Source organism: Rhodofomes roseus (genome assembly GCF_022264815.1).
Source record: "Rhodofomes roseus strain CIRM-BRFM 1785 chromosome Unknown C8Q71scaffold_26, whole genome shotgun sequence".
Classification (NCBI taxonomy): Eukaryota; Fungi; Basidiomycota; class Agaricomycetes; order Polyporales; family Fomitopsidaceae; genus Rhodofomes; species Rhodofomes roseus.
The window spans coordinates 72767-85721 of NW_025952982.1; the positions used below are offsets into that span (position 1 = coordinate 72767).

Sequence of the window (12955 nt, forward strand, 5' to 3'; positions counted from 1 at the left end):
GCGTTTCTGGCTCATTTGACCACGATGGACGCCTCGGAATGACCATCTGCAGTCCACTGGATAGGAACGATATTCTGGCAACAGTCGAGGAATACAGATGTCACGCGTACGGCTGGCTGGCGACGAAGGTATATAAGCCGCTGGGTTGCGATGGGTATCAGCATCGACCCACCACACAACTCAACATGTCTGGCAAAACTGAAGTGCAGGCTCTACTCAGGATTATCAACCAAGCGACGCAAGACGCACTCGCCGCCTATGCGAATAGCGGGGAAGACGTTCCTTCGCTCTCCTCCGTGGACGAAACGTCCGTCCTCACGATGGCCAACAATCTTCATCTGAAGCGGGCTGTCCGGCTTTTGGAAGGTGCCTGCGAGCAGCTTTGTGCGACGTTGGCGCCTCCGGGACAATCTATCGTCGATGTAAGTGTCAACCACCGCTGAAGTGTTGTGAGCATTTATTAACGTTAACCTACCACCAGCGCTCCCAGACTCCTGTGTCCAATTGTCTGCGCGCAGCTATACATGCAGGCATCGCGGATGTGCTTCGTGGTCACCCCGAAGGGATGCATGTCAAGGATCTTTCCCCGCTCGTGAAGATCGAAGAAGGGAAGCTTTGTCGCATACTCAGGACTCTGGCTACGCGTCATTGTTTCAAAGAAGGTAAGGACTCCAGCGCATACACGGCGATCCCGCTCAAAAGAAGTTAATCCACAGTGGATGTTGACACGTTTGCTAACAACCGCCTTTCCGTCGCGCTGCTCAAGAACAGCCCCATCATGAATTTAGCCGACCTGTACGCGACTGAGGTTGGGAATGGCGGTAACGTCCTATATGAACACCTCTCAGACCCGCGGAGCAATGGATCGTACCATCCGGCGAAGTCACCGCTGATGTACGCCCTCAAGGGCCCCGGGAACGAAACTGTTGGCTTCTTCGATTGGTTGCGGTCCACGGTGAGTATTGCAGGCTCGGCATGCGTCGCGTGAAATTGTTACTGAATGTCATTCGCGTAGCCTGATCGGGAGAAGGTGAGGTATCATGCGCATTGTGAGCCCCTGCTTACTCATACCCGTGAAAGAACTTCAACACCGGTATGACGGGTGTCGGAACACTCATGGGAAGCCTCGCTTTGTTGGAAGGTACGGATGCACATAATACTTCATCCGTTATTTATGTCATCTGTGCACAGGACTTCCTTGGGACAAGATTTCGACCGTTTGCGATATTGGCTCTGGCGTAGGCGCATATGCAATTCCCCTCGTACAGCAAAACGTCAACCTCAAGTACACGCTGTGTGACATGCCGGCTACTATTGATCAAGCTAGAGAGGTCAGATTCTCGTTGCGCGTGATAACCTTTCTTACCGCGTTCCATCCCAGGTATGGACGAAAGAGTTCCCGTCAGCGGTTGAATCGGGAAAGGTCGCCTTCTCCTACTTGAACTTCTTCGAAGAAGTCGCACCGGCCGGGCAAGACATCTACTACGTTTGTGATACTGTACACGCATGATGGCGTCTGCTATACTTGACGCTTCCATAGATGAGGGCCATCTTGCATAGCTGGACCGACGACCAGGCTCTTGGCATACTCAACAACATCCGAGCTGCAATGAAACGGACCAGCCGTGTTTTTATCCGTACGTGGCCACCGTTGAACACGCTTCACGAGATGTTCTCAACCCGTTCAACGTCTCTACAGACGACCATCTGATTCAGTCCTCCGCTCGCGTCAAAAATGTCACTGCGCACGCGCAGCTTGGTGTCGACACGGTGAGCTCTAGCCCGACTCGAAGGTTGATTGCTCTAGTAGCTAATAGCGCGTAACTCAAAGGCCCCGGAGCCCATGCTTCCCAATTTCGGCTCTGGGAAGAAGAGAACGTTCAACATGGACATGTCTATGCTCATCACTTGTAACTCGAAGGAGCGCACCTTGCCGGAGATGATCACTCTTGGGTATGTCGTCCGTTACTCGATCGAAGTTGAGACCACTAAAGGTGTGTGGTAGTCGGCGGGCAGGTCTCAAGCTCGTGAAAGTCTGGGATCTGGTGGAGACCAGCATCGTCGAGCTGGAGTTTGAGTAGAGCGTCTTGAGGCCGGCAGCGATGTCCTGATAACGTGTCAACCGATTTATGTAACGATGTCTGCCTATCAATTGGACTTGATGGACGTCACGCCAATTCACAGGATAGTATCGATGTAACACATCCGAATTTGTATCATCTACCCCTCAGACAAACCCCCCCGCGACCCACGCCACGACGGTGGAAACCCAACCGCCCAACGCGGACAAGGGGAAGACTCGCGCTGACAAGGGGAAGAAACGCGCGGACAAAGGGAAGAACCGCGCGGACAAGGGGACAGACCGCGCACCCGACCCCCCATCGACGAGCCAAAATCTCGGGTACGGCCCTCCCCCGCTCGCCGGAGGTCGACCAGGACAACCCCTAGACCAGGCACCCTCCCGCCCCTCCAGCGACACACGGAAACGTCGCCGCGTCACAGACGACCAGCCCCCGGATGCCGAACCCTCCACGGATAGAGTCCAGAACTCTCCGGGAGCCTCCTTCGCACACACCGCCCCCCCGTTCCCCGAACTTGACGAGTACCCGGAGTCAGAACACGAGCCAACGGACGGCGACTACCACGCGTTCCGCGGACTCGACCCTCACGTCATACTGAACGTGCCCCCTCCCCCACCTGCCCTACACTCCACCGCGAGCTGGCAGCAGCAGTACCCACCCTGGATCGACCACATGGAGAACGACAACAACCAATGGAGCGCGGAGCCTACTTCCAACCTACCCACGACGCTAAACCATCGAGAGCCAACGCAACACGTCGACACGAGGTGGACTCCCCCAGCGGGACAAGGAACGCTTCCCTACGCTCCGAGCCACGCCGTCGCACCAACCCCATATGAACACAGCTTCGACGCGTCCCTGCTTCGCCGAGAAGAAGAATCGGCGTACTACACCCCGCCGCGACAATCGACGGCAGCCTCTCCGCTACTCCGCCGAGCCCCCACTGTCCACCACGCCCCCCTGAACGTACGATCATCACATGATCCTTACCCGCGCCCACGTCTCCAGACAACGGGACACTTTGACCTCCCTGCCCGACCTGCGCAGTCCCCGCGCCTCGCGACTCAACCCACACCGGGACCGTCAAGGATCTCAGCCAGTCAGGACGCACAGGTACCGCACCAACCTCTACTGGAGAGGCCGCAAAGCGCAGTATCGATCACCGGAGATATTCGCATGCGAGACGCGAGCCCAGGTCGTGATCATCCACCGCACATAGCGCGCTCATCCCAAGGTGACCCCATATCACCAATTCTATACATACACGCTCACACAGCTACTCCGGCACCCTTTGCAGTCCGCCGATCCCCACCCCCGGTGACCTCGAGCTCACGAAGTCAGCAACGCCCTCCACGCTCTATCTTTGACCCACCGACGCCGACGCGAACGATTTACGCTCAGCAACCGGCGCCCACACCCCTGAGCAACGCACACCCCCCCATGGCCCCTCACCCCAACCCCCCATCTACCGACGCAGCCCAGGGCCCAGTAGCCCCTATGAATCAAGCAACCCTCCCCTTCGGACACGCCACTGCTATGCCAGCCCCGCCTGGCGGATTCGAAGAAATCGTAGCCGACGACGCATACCACAAGATCGAAGGGCAGAATGCGGAACAGGCGACCGCCTGGTTCGCGGACCAGGCAAACGCAGTCCTGGCCGCCATACCTGCGCAGTCTGCGAACGACCCAGGACGATGGGAACGCATGGAAGCTCTACGTCACCACCTCCGCATCCACTTTGGGGTCCCATCTGCGATCATCATGGCGCCGATCCCTGAGAGGCCGACAAACGAACTAAACACCCCGCCGATCTACTTCCTCATTCAAGGTCTCACGCCGGCCCAACGACAAGCTATCCTACGCCAACGATGGCTATCCACCCCTGCATTCACAGCGTACTTCACCCATCTAGGCATCGAACCGTCGACTCTAGTCGGCTTCTGGACCGACCTCCAATGCTTCGGCGACGCCTCCCCGGAAGGGATCCGTGCCGCCTTTGCCCGAGTCTGGCAAGGCACGAGCGTAGCGCCCGGGATTCGTGGCTTGATCGAGCGTGACATCCAGTCCGGCGGTCGCTGGCGCAACATGTCAATCGACCAAGCATTTAACACCATCCTTGCATCCATCCGCGTACGAATCCTGCCGTTTCACTCGCGCGGAGGGATCTTAGAACCCCTGGCCGTCGTCTACTGCGAACCACCGACAGCGAGCGTAGCCGACTGGACCTTCTTCCAAAGCCTAGTCGGCTTCCAGCAATATGGAAGCGCCTTCACTGGCCACCCCGTCCACTACCAACGTCACCTACGATGCCGCATCTGTCGAGGAGCCGACCACACGATGGGCCTCTGTCCCTTGCCAAACCTCCCTGGATGGCACGGCCCGACCCCCGAATCCGACGTTATCCGTAGGCAACTACGACGCAACAACGACATCGACAACCAACAGCAAGCAAACGCTCAGAACGGAAACGGGCGCGGTAGTCGTGGCGGCCGAGGCGGACGTGGAACGAACCGTGGCAGAGGCCGCGGACGTGGAGGCCGTGGAGGAAACCCCGGACGTGGCAGACCGAATTAATCAGCTAAAATTCATACCCTATGTAACGCAACGTGTGCACCCCATTTTATGCATTGCCCATACTCATGCCTCCTAAAATAAGACGTACCTATAAGACTGAACACCCATAACGAAAAGACTGACCAACGAATGAAACCCCCCTTCTCAGACACTCCCTTGACGGATCCGTGACGTGCCCACATCTACTGACCGCACGCGGGACAGGAAAGCCGTCGCACCGTCGAGTAACACCCCCACCACTGGGTACTAATAAACTTACCCAACCTTCGGGTGAAAGCAACCACGCTTACTGTTAGGCGTGCAAGCAGGTCCCCTGAGACGCCCAGGAGCGGCGCCCGCACCTCGTGGATCGCTGTAGCGAGAATGCGTACACCAGCGGTGAACACATACAGAGATAACAACCATACGGACGATCGAATGGCAAACGGTACACCTCTCCCTCGCCCAAGAGAGTCACCTCCGCCCCCTGCCCCTAGGCCACTCAATGACGAGGCGAGGGAACTCGGAGGCAGGGCGACTACTGTCACTGACAGTAGCCGGTCACCACACAACACGCAGGCCACGAATACACCTCAGCCTGAGGCACACCGACAAAACAGCAACAGCAGTGAACGTCGTAGAGGCCGCAACACGAAAGCACCCCTCCATGCAGGCTCGCTAAACATGAACGGACGCGGCTCACTTCGCGACACGGAGAACAACAAATGGAACGCGATTAATCAAATTGCAAGGGAAAGGAAGATAGGAGTTCTAGCATTACAAGAGACCCACCTTGACGGAGAAGCAGTTGCCCGAGTACATGACCTTTACGGCCGAAGACTGCACATCCTACACTCAGAGTCAGAGAACCCGACACAGTCACAAGGTGTAGCCTTCGCCCTGAACCGTGAGTTAGTAGACATAACAAATACGAAGACAACTGCAATAGTTCCCGGCCGAGCCCTCCTCCTCACCATGCACTGGCACGGAGAGAGATCAATAACAATCCTAAACGTCTATGCCCCGAATAACACGACAGACAATGCGAACTTCTGGAACACGCTCAATTCAGCCTTCCGAGAACGTCGCCTACACAGACCGGATATGATTCTCGGAGACTTCAACGTAGTTGTCGACGCGATAGACAGACTACCAACGAAACTAGACCCACCTGCGCCCATTGAGAGCCTCTTATCCTTCCTCGAGAACATGCACGTAAGAGACGGCTGGAGACTATCAGACCCCACTGCCAAGGACTACACCTTCCCTCAACGCGGGTCCCAAACGCGTTCAAGAATCGACAGGATATATCTGAAGAACAACCTCATTCAATGAGCACACTCATGGTCTATCAACACAACAGGTGTACCCACCGACCACAGGCTAATCTCTGTGCACGTCAGCGCAGCACAAGCTCCATACGTCGGGAAAGGCAGATGGGCAATGCCCCATACTCTGCTAACAGACCACACATTCCTAACCGAGGCCACAAAGGCGGGCCAAGAGGCAGAAGCTCTCGCCACAGAGAACAGCAGCACTGAACGACGCACCAACATGAATAACCCACAACTGATATTCTCCGAGTTCAAGAAAAAAATCGCTGAGATAGCAAGACATCGCCTACGCAGTAAGATCCCTAAGATAACCGCGGAAATGGCACGTCTACAATCAGCCGGATCGTCTTTACAAGAAGAACCTGACTTCACGGACTCACCATCAAAACAACTTGAAGTTGCGATGATACAAGACAGATTACATGCCCTAGAGAAGAGACGACATGGAGACATTAAGATGTCGACCACGACACGATATCTCCTGAATGCTGAGATTCCGAGCAAGTACTGGTCAGCAGTGAATAAAGAGAAGAAGCCGAGGGACATATTCTTCGCACTGCAGAAACCAGGACATGACCCCAAAGAATACGAACACCGGTCAGACAGAATGGCGAAGCTAGCAAGAGACTACCATGACAACCTACAGTATGATGGCCTCAACACACTCCCCGACCATGACGAAAGGATACAACATGTTCTAAACCACGTACAAACACGAGTAACAACCACACAATCTAACACCCTCACGGACCGAATAACGGAGGATGAGATACGCACCGCACTGAAAAGGGCAGGCGCTGGGAAGGCAGCAGGCCTCGACGGCCTCACCTATGAATTCTGGGCAGCAATGGAAGAGAGATGGCAGTATACAACGCCCAACTCACCCATACAATTCAACTGCATCAACTTATTACGCATAGTGTACACAGACATCGACCGATATGGAATACATCCGAAAGCCGGTTTTGCGGACGGTTGGATGTGTCCCCTATACAAGAAGAAGGATCGAAGGGTCATAGCGAATTACCGCCCTATAACCTTACTCAACGCCGACTACAAGCTATATACGAAGATCTTAGCTTCAAGACTGGGCGAGATCGCACCTTCAATCATCCATCCCAATCAAGCAGGCTTCATCCGCGACAGGAAGATTACTGACCAAACACAACTGTGTCGAACAGTGGTAGATTATGCAGAAGCTGCAGAAGAAGACGGCGTTATCGTAGCCTTGGACCAAGAAAAAGCGTACGACAAAATCGAACATAACTACCTATGGCTAACCCTAGCATGCTTCGGCTTACCCGAAAACTTCATTAAACGAGTACAAGAACTGTACAAACACGCAACAACATCAGTCATCCTGAACGGAGAATCAAGCAAACCTTTTCAAGTCATCCGGGGCGTACGACAGGGCGATCCTCTGTCTTGCTTACTGTTCGACCTAGCTATTGAACCCTTAGCGTGCATGCTACGCGCATTGACCCTAAAAGGAGTAAACGTACCAGGCGCTATCGAACGATTAATCACATCCCTATTCGCGGACGATACATCAACATTTCTGTCCAAACAAGACAAGTGGTCAACGTTATGGAATATACTACACCATTGGTGCGAAGCATCATGAGCAAAATTCAACGATGGCAAAACAGAAGTAATCCCCGTTGGTACACCAGAATACCGTGCCTCTGTAGCAAACACACGCTGCATCGACCCGACAGACCGAGATGACGCCATCCCCAACATGATACACATTGCCCGAGACGGTGAAGCAGTACGCATACTCGGTGCGTGGATCGGAAACAAAGTAGACAATACAGCTGTGTGGACCCCAGTCCTAGAGAAGATAGACGCATTCCTTGAACGCTGGGGAAGATGCCACCCGTCCCTCCAAGGCAAACGCCACATTGTACAAATGGGCCCAGGCGGAATGACACAGTACTTAACAACGGTACAAGGAATGCCCAAAGCGATAGAAGGCACCATAATCAAAAAGATACGCACCTTCATCTGGGGAGACACCAAGACCCCCCCAGTCGCACTTGAAACCCTCTACCTGCCAACCGAAGAAGGCGGCATCAACCTCCTTGACATCGGAGCAAGGAACGAAGCAATCCAGTTGATGTGGACGAAGAGATACCTCGACCTCACAACGGATCGCCCACTATGGGCATACCTAATGGACGACCTAATTAACAGGAATGTCTCGCCACAAGCTGGAGCCATCAGAAACAATGCAAAATTCAATACCTTCCTACAATCCTGGTCCCCATCGACGAGCAAATCGTCAAAACTACCGGAATACATCAAACGTATGCTCAAGACTGCAAAGAAATACAATGTGAGCTTCGCAGCGGTAAAACTCGACGAACATACCAAGTCAGAGCTACCAGTCTGGTACCATATCGGCGCAACGAACGCCCTGAGGCGCCTCAACAACACTGGAAACAGTGACTGTCTACGCAACCATCATCGCATCTGTTGAACTTCAACTGTTTTAGGTGTTATCACACGGGATAGGACTTATCCTTACCCGTTATGGACTTATGTTCTACTATGCTACATATTACGTACATTCTTTTCGGATTTGATCCAGACCTGTAGCACATGATTAGATCTAGACCCTGATGGAACATTCCACCGCTTTCCATCATGTTCCAGCACATTCCTTGATTGCATCGTATTGCATCATTGAGCACATCGCTGTTCCAGTCCTTTCCATGACATTCCATTCATGGTGCAATATCGCCTCATCCTTGTGTATTCGCTCATTGCACCATATCGCTCCGTTATGACTCTACGCTGTTACGCTTACTGTACGATCATGTGATGGCTCTCTCATGTGTATATATACCGGGCTGGATGCGCCCTAGAATGTAACGGTCTCTCCTCTCGTCTTAACGCCTCTGAGTCTTCCCTCTCAGCTCTTAAGAGATCTGTTGTAAGTCCTCCTTTACTACAGTGCTCTTTGTGCTCCTGTAGTATTCTTTTGTAGCCTTGCCTCAGGCTAGCCACACCACTCCTTGTTCATCAGGTTATGAGCCCTGGTCACTGACCAGCTCCCTGTACAGTGCGCACTACTGTTGTTTAAAGTCCTACTTCTTCAAGGAGTAAGTTAGGCACCGTTTGCTGTCCTTTTGGACTGAGTTTGACGTCTCAAGGACACAGTGCCCAAGGCCTTGTCAGAGCGTCTCTCCAGGGTAGCTCGAAAGAGCGATTTTAAAGTTTATCCTCCGGCCAAACCTGAGAGAAAGGTTGGTCCGACGCCGACACTATCTACCTCTGATCTTCGGATCTAACGTTTTCTTGATCCCAGTCCCATCCGCTCCCAGTTCGCCCCACCTCTACCTCCACCTCTGCACCTAAGCCTTTGGCTGAACGTCTCTCTGCGCCTCGTCCTCTCCCTGACTTCAAGCGAAAGTCCGCTGAAGACGCCAAGGGTATCCTTCTCAAGAAGGTACACGCCACCGCCGATCGTTTCCAAGCGATCTTCGACAAGAAACACCTCTTCAATCGTCTCGACGGCGATTCTCAGAAGGCTCTTCATCGTCTCGCCGACCAACTCAATTGGGTCGACGACAACATCAACAAGGTCTCTACCTGGTCGAAGGAGCAGCGCGAGAGAATTTCGTGGGCTTGCAAGCAGGTTGGGCGCGTCGAGTTTTCGACGGATACAGAGTCGCTCGCTCGTAGGTACCACAAGGTAGCCAGGGAGCTTACGCTAGTCTCTGACGGCGGATATCTGGACTGGATCGTTTTGTAGAACTTTGGTCGGCGTACCAATACGTTTATATACCTGGAATATTAGTTTGTTAAGCATCACATTGTGGCTTCGTCTGAGCATCACTCGGACATCAGCGAACATAGTAGTGGTGAAACACCCTACGATTGTACCGGTCATCATCATCTATTCGATTATCAGGAAGTCTACGACTATCACTATCGTCCTGAGGAAGCTGAGTGGAACGCTTGCGACGAAAACCACTGTCCTCATCGTTACGACGTTCCTGATTACACACCGCCAGGTAACACTTGGGGTGGCATACCGGTTGCTTCCTGGCAGGAAGATTTTATATTCGCTAACTCGTTTTCGGAGGCATCTTCTCCTCCTGGTCCTGAACACGTTGCAAGGCTACCGTCGCCAAGCAGCACCGTTTACTCTCCTCTCACTCCCCTCTCTGAAGTTTCGTTTGAGGCTCCCCTAGAGCCAATCGTTTTTGAGTCCGAAGAATTTAACGAGTTTATTCTTCTGACAACCACTATGGGAGACGTCAAGCCCGACGCTATTCCCGTGCTTGCCCAAGCGTCTCAGTACGCTAATTGGTCGGCTGCTATGCGCGGCTACCTCACGTTTATAGAAGCCTGGCCTGCTATTGCTCCGGGTACCACCACGCATGCCAATTATGGCAAGATGAACTCCCGCGCTCAAGGTGTACTCCTGATGCGCACGGAGAGGAACATTCATCACCACCTCCTGAAGGAAGATGGGGAAACCCTGAAGACCGCAAAGGAGATGTGGGACGCCCTTAAAACGGCGTTTGGTACTCCGGATGCGGCCTATTCCTGGTCGCTGTTTTGCTCGCTCATCAAGTCGCCTGAGATGTCGGACTCTAAGCCCCTTCACGACCAGACGAACAAAATTGTAACTCGTCTGAAGGAAGTCGTTGCTGGAGGGATCAAGCTCGACGAGTCAACGCAGGCTCTGATTCTCCTGTCCAAGGTGCCGGAGACCTACCAGACCATGGTCTCTGCGCTCATGGCGACCACGAAGTTGACCGATCTGAAGATCGAGACGGTCGTCAACAAGATCTTGGCCGAGGAATCTCTTCGACGGTCCGGCATGGGACAGTCCGCGTCTAAATCTTTGCAGATTAAGCGGAAGTCGAAGGTTCCCTGTCCGACTTGTGGAGGTCCTCACGGCGAGGAGAACTGTTGGACCAAGTACCCTCATCTGCGCCCAAAGGGCAATAAGTCGGGGGGAAAGGGCAAAGGCAAAGGCAAGGGCAAGGGTAAATCGGACTCGAATGGACATTCTTCACATACGGTATCTACGTCGGATGGTGCTTCTTCTGGACAGTCGTCAAATGTTGTACAAGTAGATGCGAGCTCTGCGGGCTCCGCTCAATTGACTTCTTCTTTCTATGTTGCGGATCACTCCGCTGAGACTGAGGGAAAGATGACTGACTGGATAATGGATTCTGGTGCGTCTATGACGATCACAAATGATCTGTCTGATTTCTGGGACTACCACGAGTATCGTGTCCCTATCGTTTTTAAGACGGCCGGAGCTGCTACCATAAAAGCACTTGGAGAAGGTACCATTAAGGGAGTTTGTTTGGTTAACGGAAGGCGAGTTCCAACGACGATTACGAACGTCGCCTATATTCCATATGCGTCTGGTCGTTTGTTTTCAACCGGATGTATTGAGAGGACGAACTATTGTTTGGTTCAAGGATCAGGACGGATGGTCATCTATGACCGCAAGTTTGAACATGGGCAAAAGACGCAGAACATCGGCAACGCCATCTTGCAGGCGGACTATATGCCGGTAAACAATTTGTATCTGCTGTTCTTGGAGATTTTGAGCCGCAAGTCCGCAAGGACTGTTTCATCGTCAGATTGGAAACTCTGGCATCGACGTTTAGGGCATCCTTCTAAGGAAGCTCTTGAGAAACTGCCTAGCCATACGAAAGGTGTTGATTCAATCGGAGACGAGGACAAGTCTCCGTGCGAAGGCTGTCAGTGGGGTAAATCACATCGTGCCCCGTTCCCTCCATCGGACAAGAGAGCTTCCAGGCCTCTTGAACTTGTTCACACCGATGAAGATGGTCCTATGCGTACGGCCTCTGTGCCGAATGGTTTCAAATACTTCATATCTTTCTTGGACGACTATAGCAGTCTTGGACGTGCCTATTATCTTAAACAGAAGTCTGAATCACTCCGAGCGTTTGAGGATTTCAGGGCATGGGCTGAGAATGTTACCAAGGAAAAGATTAAAGTAGTACGCTCGGATCGTGGGGGGGAATACACTTCTGACGCTTTCACGGCTCGTCTTAAGTCATATGGTATTGAACACCAGAAGACGGTTGCCGGCTCACCTCAGCAAAATGGGAGAGCTGAACGTTGGAATCGCACCATCGTTGAGAAGGCTATGTCTATGCTACATCAAGCTGGACTAAGTCATGGTTTTTGGCAATTGGCAGTCGACACCGCGGTTCATATTTATAATCGCCAGCCTATGCGCCGCTTGAAGTGGCAATGCCCCATTACTCTCTGGGACGGCACAATCCCGGATATTTCCTACTTTAGAGTTTTTGGGTGCAAGGCGTTTGTGCATGTGCCGAAAGAACAGAGATCTGGGAAGCTCGACAAGAAGGCAGTCGAGATGATCTTTGTTGGCTATGAGCAGGGTTCAAAGGGCTATCGTTTTTGGAACCCAGCCACTCGAGGGATCGTTGTGTCTCGTGATGTGACCTTCGATGAAGAGACGTTTCCGGCACGGAAAGATTTAGGCCATGACCCGAAGTCCCTGGGTCCGCCGCAGTTTGATCCTTCGGATTTGGAACCGGAGGATGTAGACAAACCTCTACCTGTACCTGTACCCGCAGACGACGAACCTGAAGAACCAGAAGATCAACCTGAGCCAGTGGGAGTAAATCCGCCTGAGCAGCCGCGTCCTGATCCTGTTCCTCCTCCTCAGCCTCAGTATCAAAGGCCTCGGAGAGATGGTGCTGGGAGAAATCCCGCTAGGAACAGAGACAATGTTTACGGAGATGAACCTCCAGCTTCGATTGACCAACGCACAGATACCCAAGGGAATCAGCGTCATGAAGCAGAAGTTTTGATGATGGCGCGCGCTGTTGCGGAAGCAAACCATGGTGTACCTCAGAGTCATTCTGAAGCCATGAAGTCTCCTGACAAACACAAATGGCACGGTGCGGAGAAGTCTGAGTACGACTCTCTGATCGAGAACAAGACATGGATTCTGGT

The 12955-nt window shown here is 53.0% G+C and overlaps 2 protein-coding genes across 2 annotated transcripts; both read left to right on the top strand.

Annotated features, from left to right (window-relative positions):
- Positions 1-185: 185 nt before the first annotated feature.
- C8Q71DRAFT_861711 (S-adenosyl-L-methionine-dependent methyltransferase) lies at positions 186-2081 on the top strand (the record flags this gene model as incomplete). The annotated part of the gene is made up of 11 exons (XM_047927939.1): positions 186-422; positions 482-662; positions 717-955; positions 1016-1030; positions 1081-1141; positions 1192-1331; positions 1382-1486; positions 1541-1637; positions 1700-1770; positions 1832-1953; positions 2006-2081. The coding sequence occupies 11 exons, from the start codon at positions 186-188 to the stop codon at positions 2079-2081; spliced, it is 1344 nt and encodes a 447-aa protein (XP_047774470.1).
- Positions 2082-2137: 56 nt separating this feature from the next.
- On the top strand, positions 2138-4655 carry C8Q71DRAFT_861712 (uncharacterized protein; the record flags this gene model as incomplete). Its single annotated transcript, XM_047927940.1, has 2 exons — positions 2138-2167; positions 2232-4655. 2 exons carry the CDS (start codon positions 2138-2140, stop codon positions 4653-4655), a joined length of 2454 nt encoding a protein of 817 aa, XP_047774471.1.
- Positions 4656-12955: the final 8300 nt, after the last annotated feature.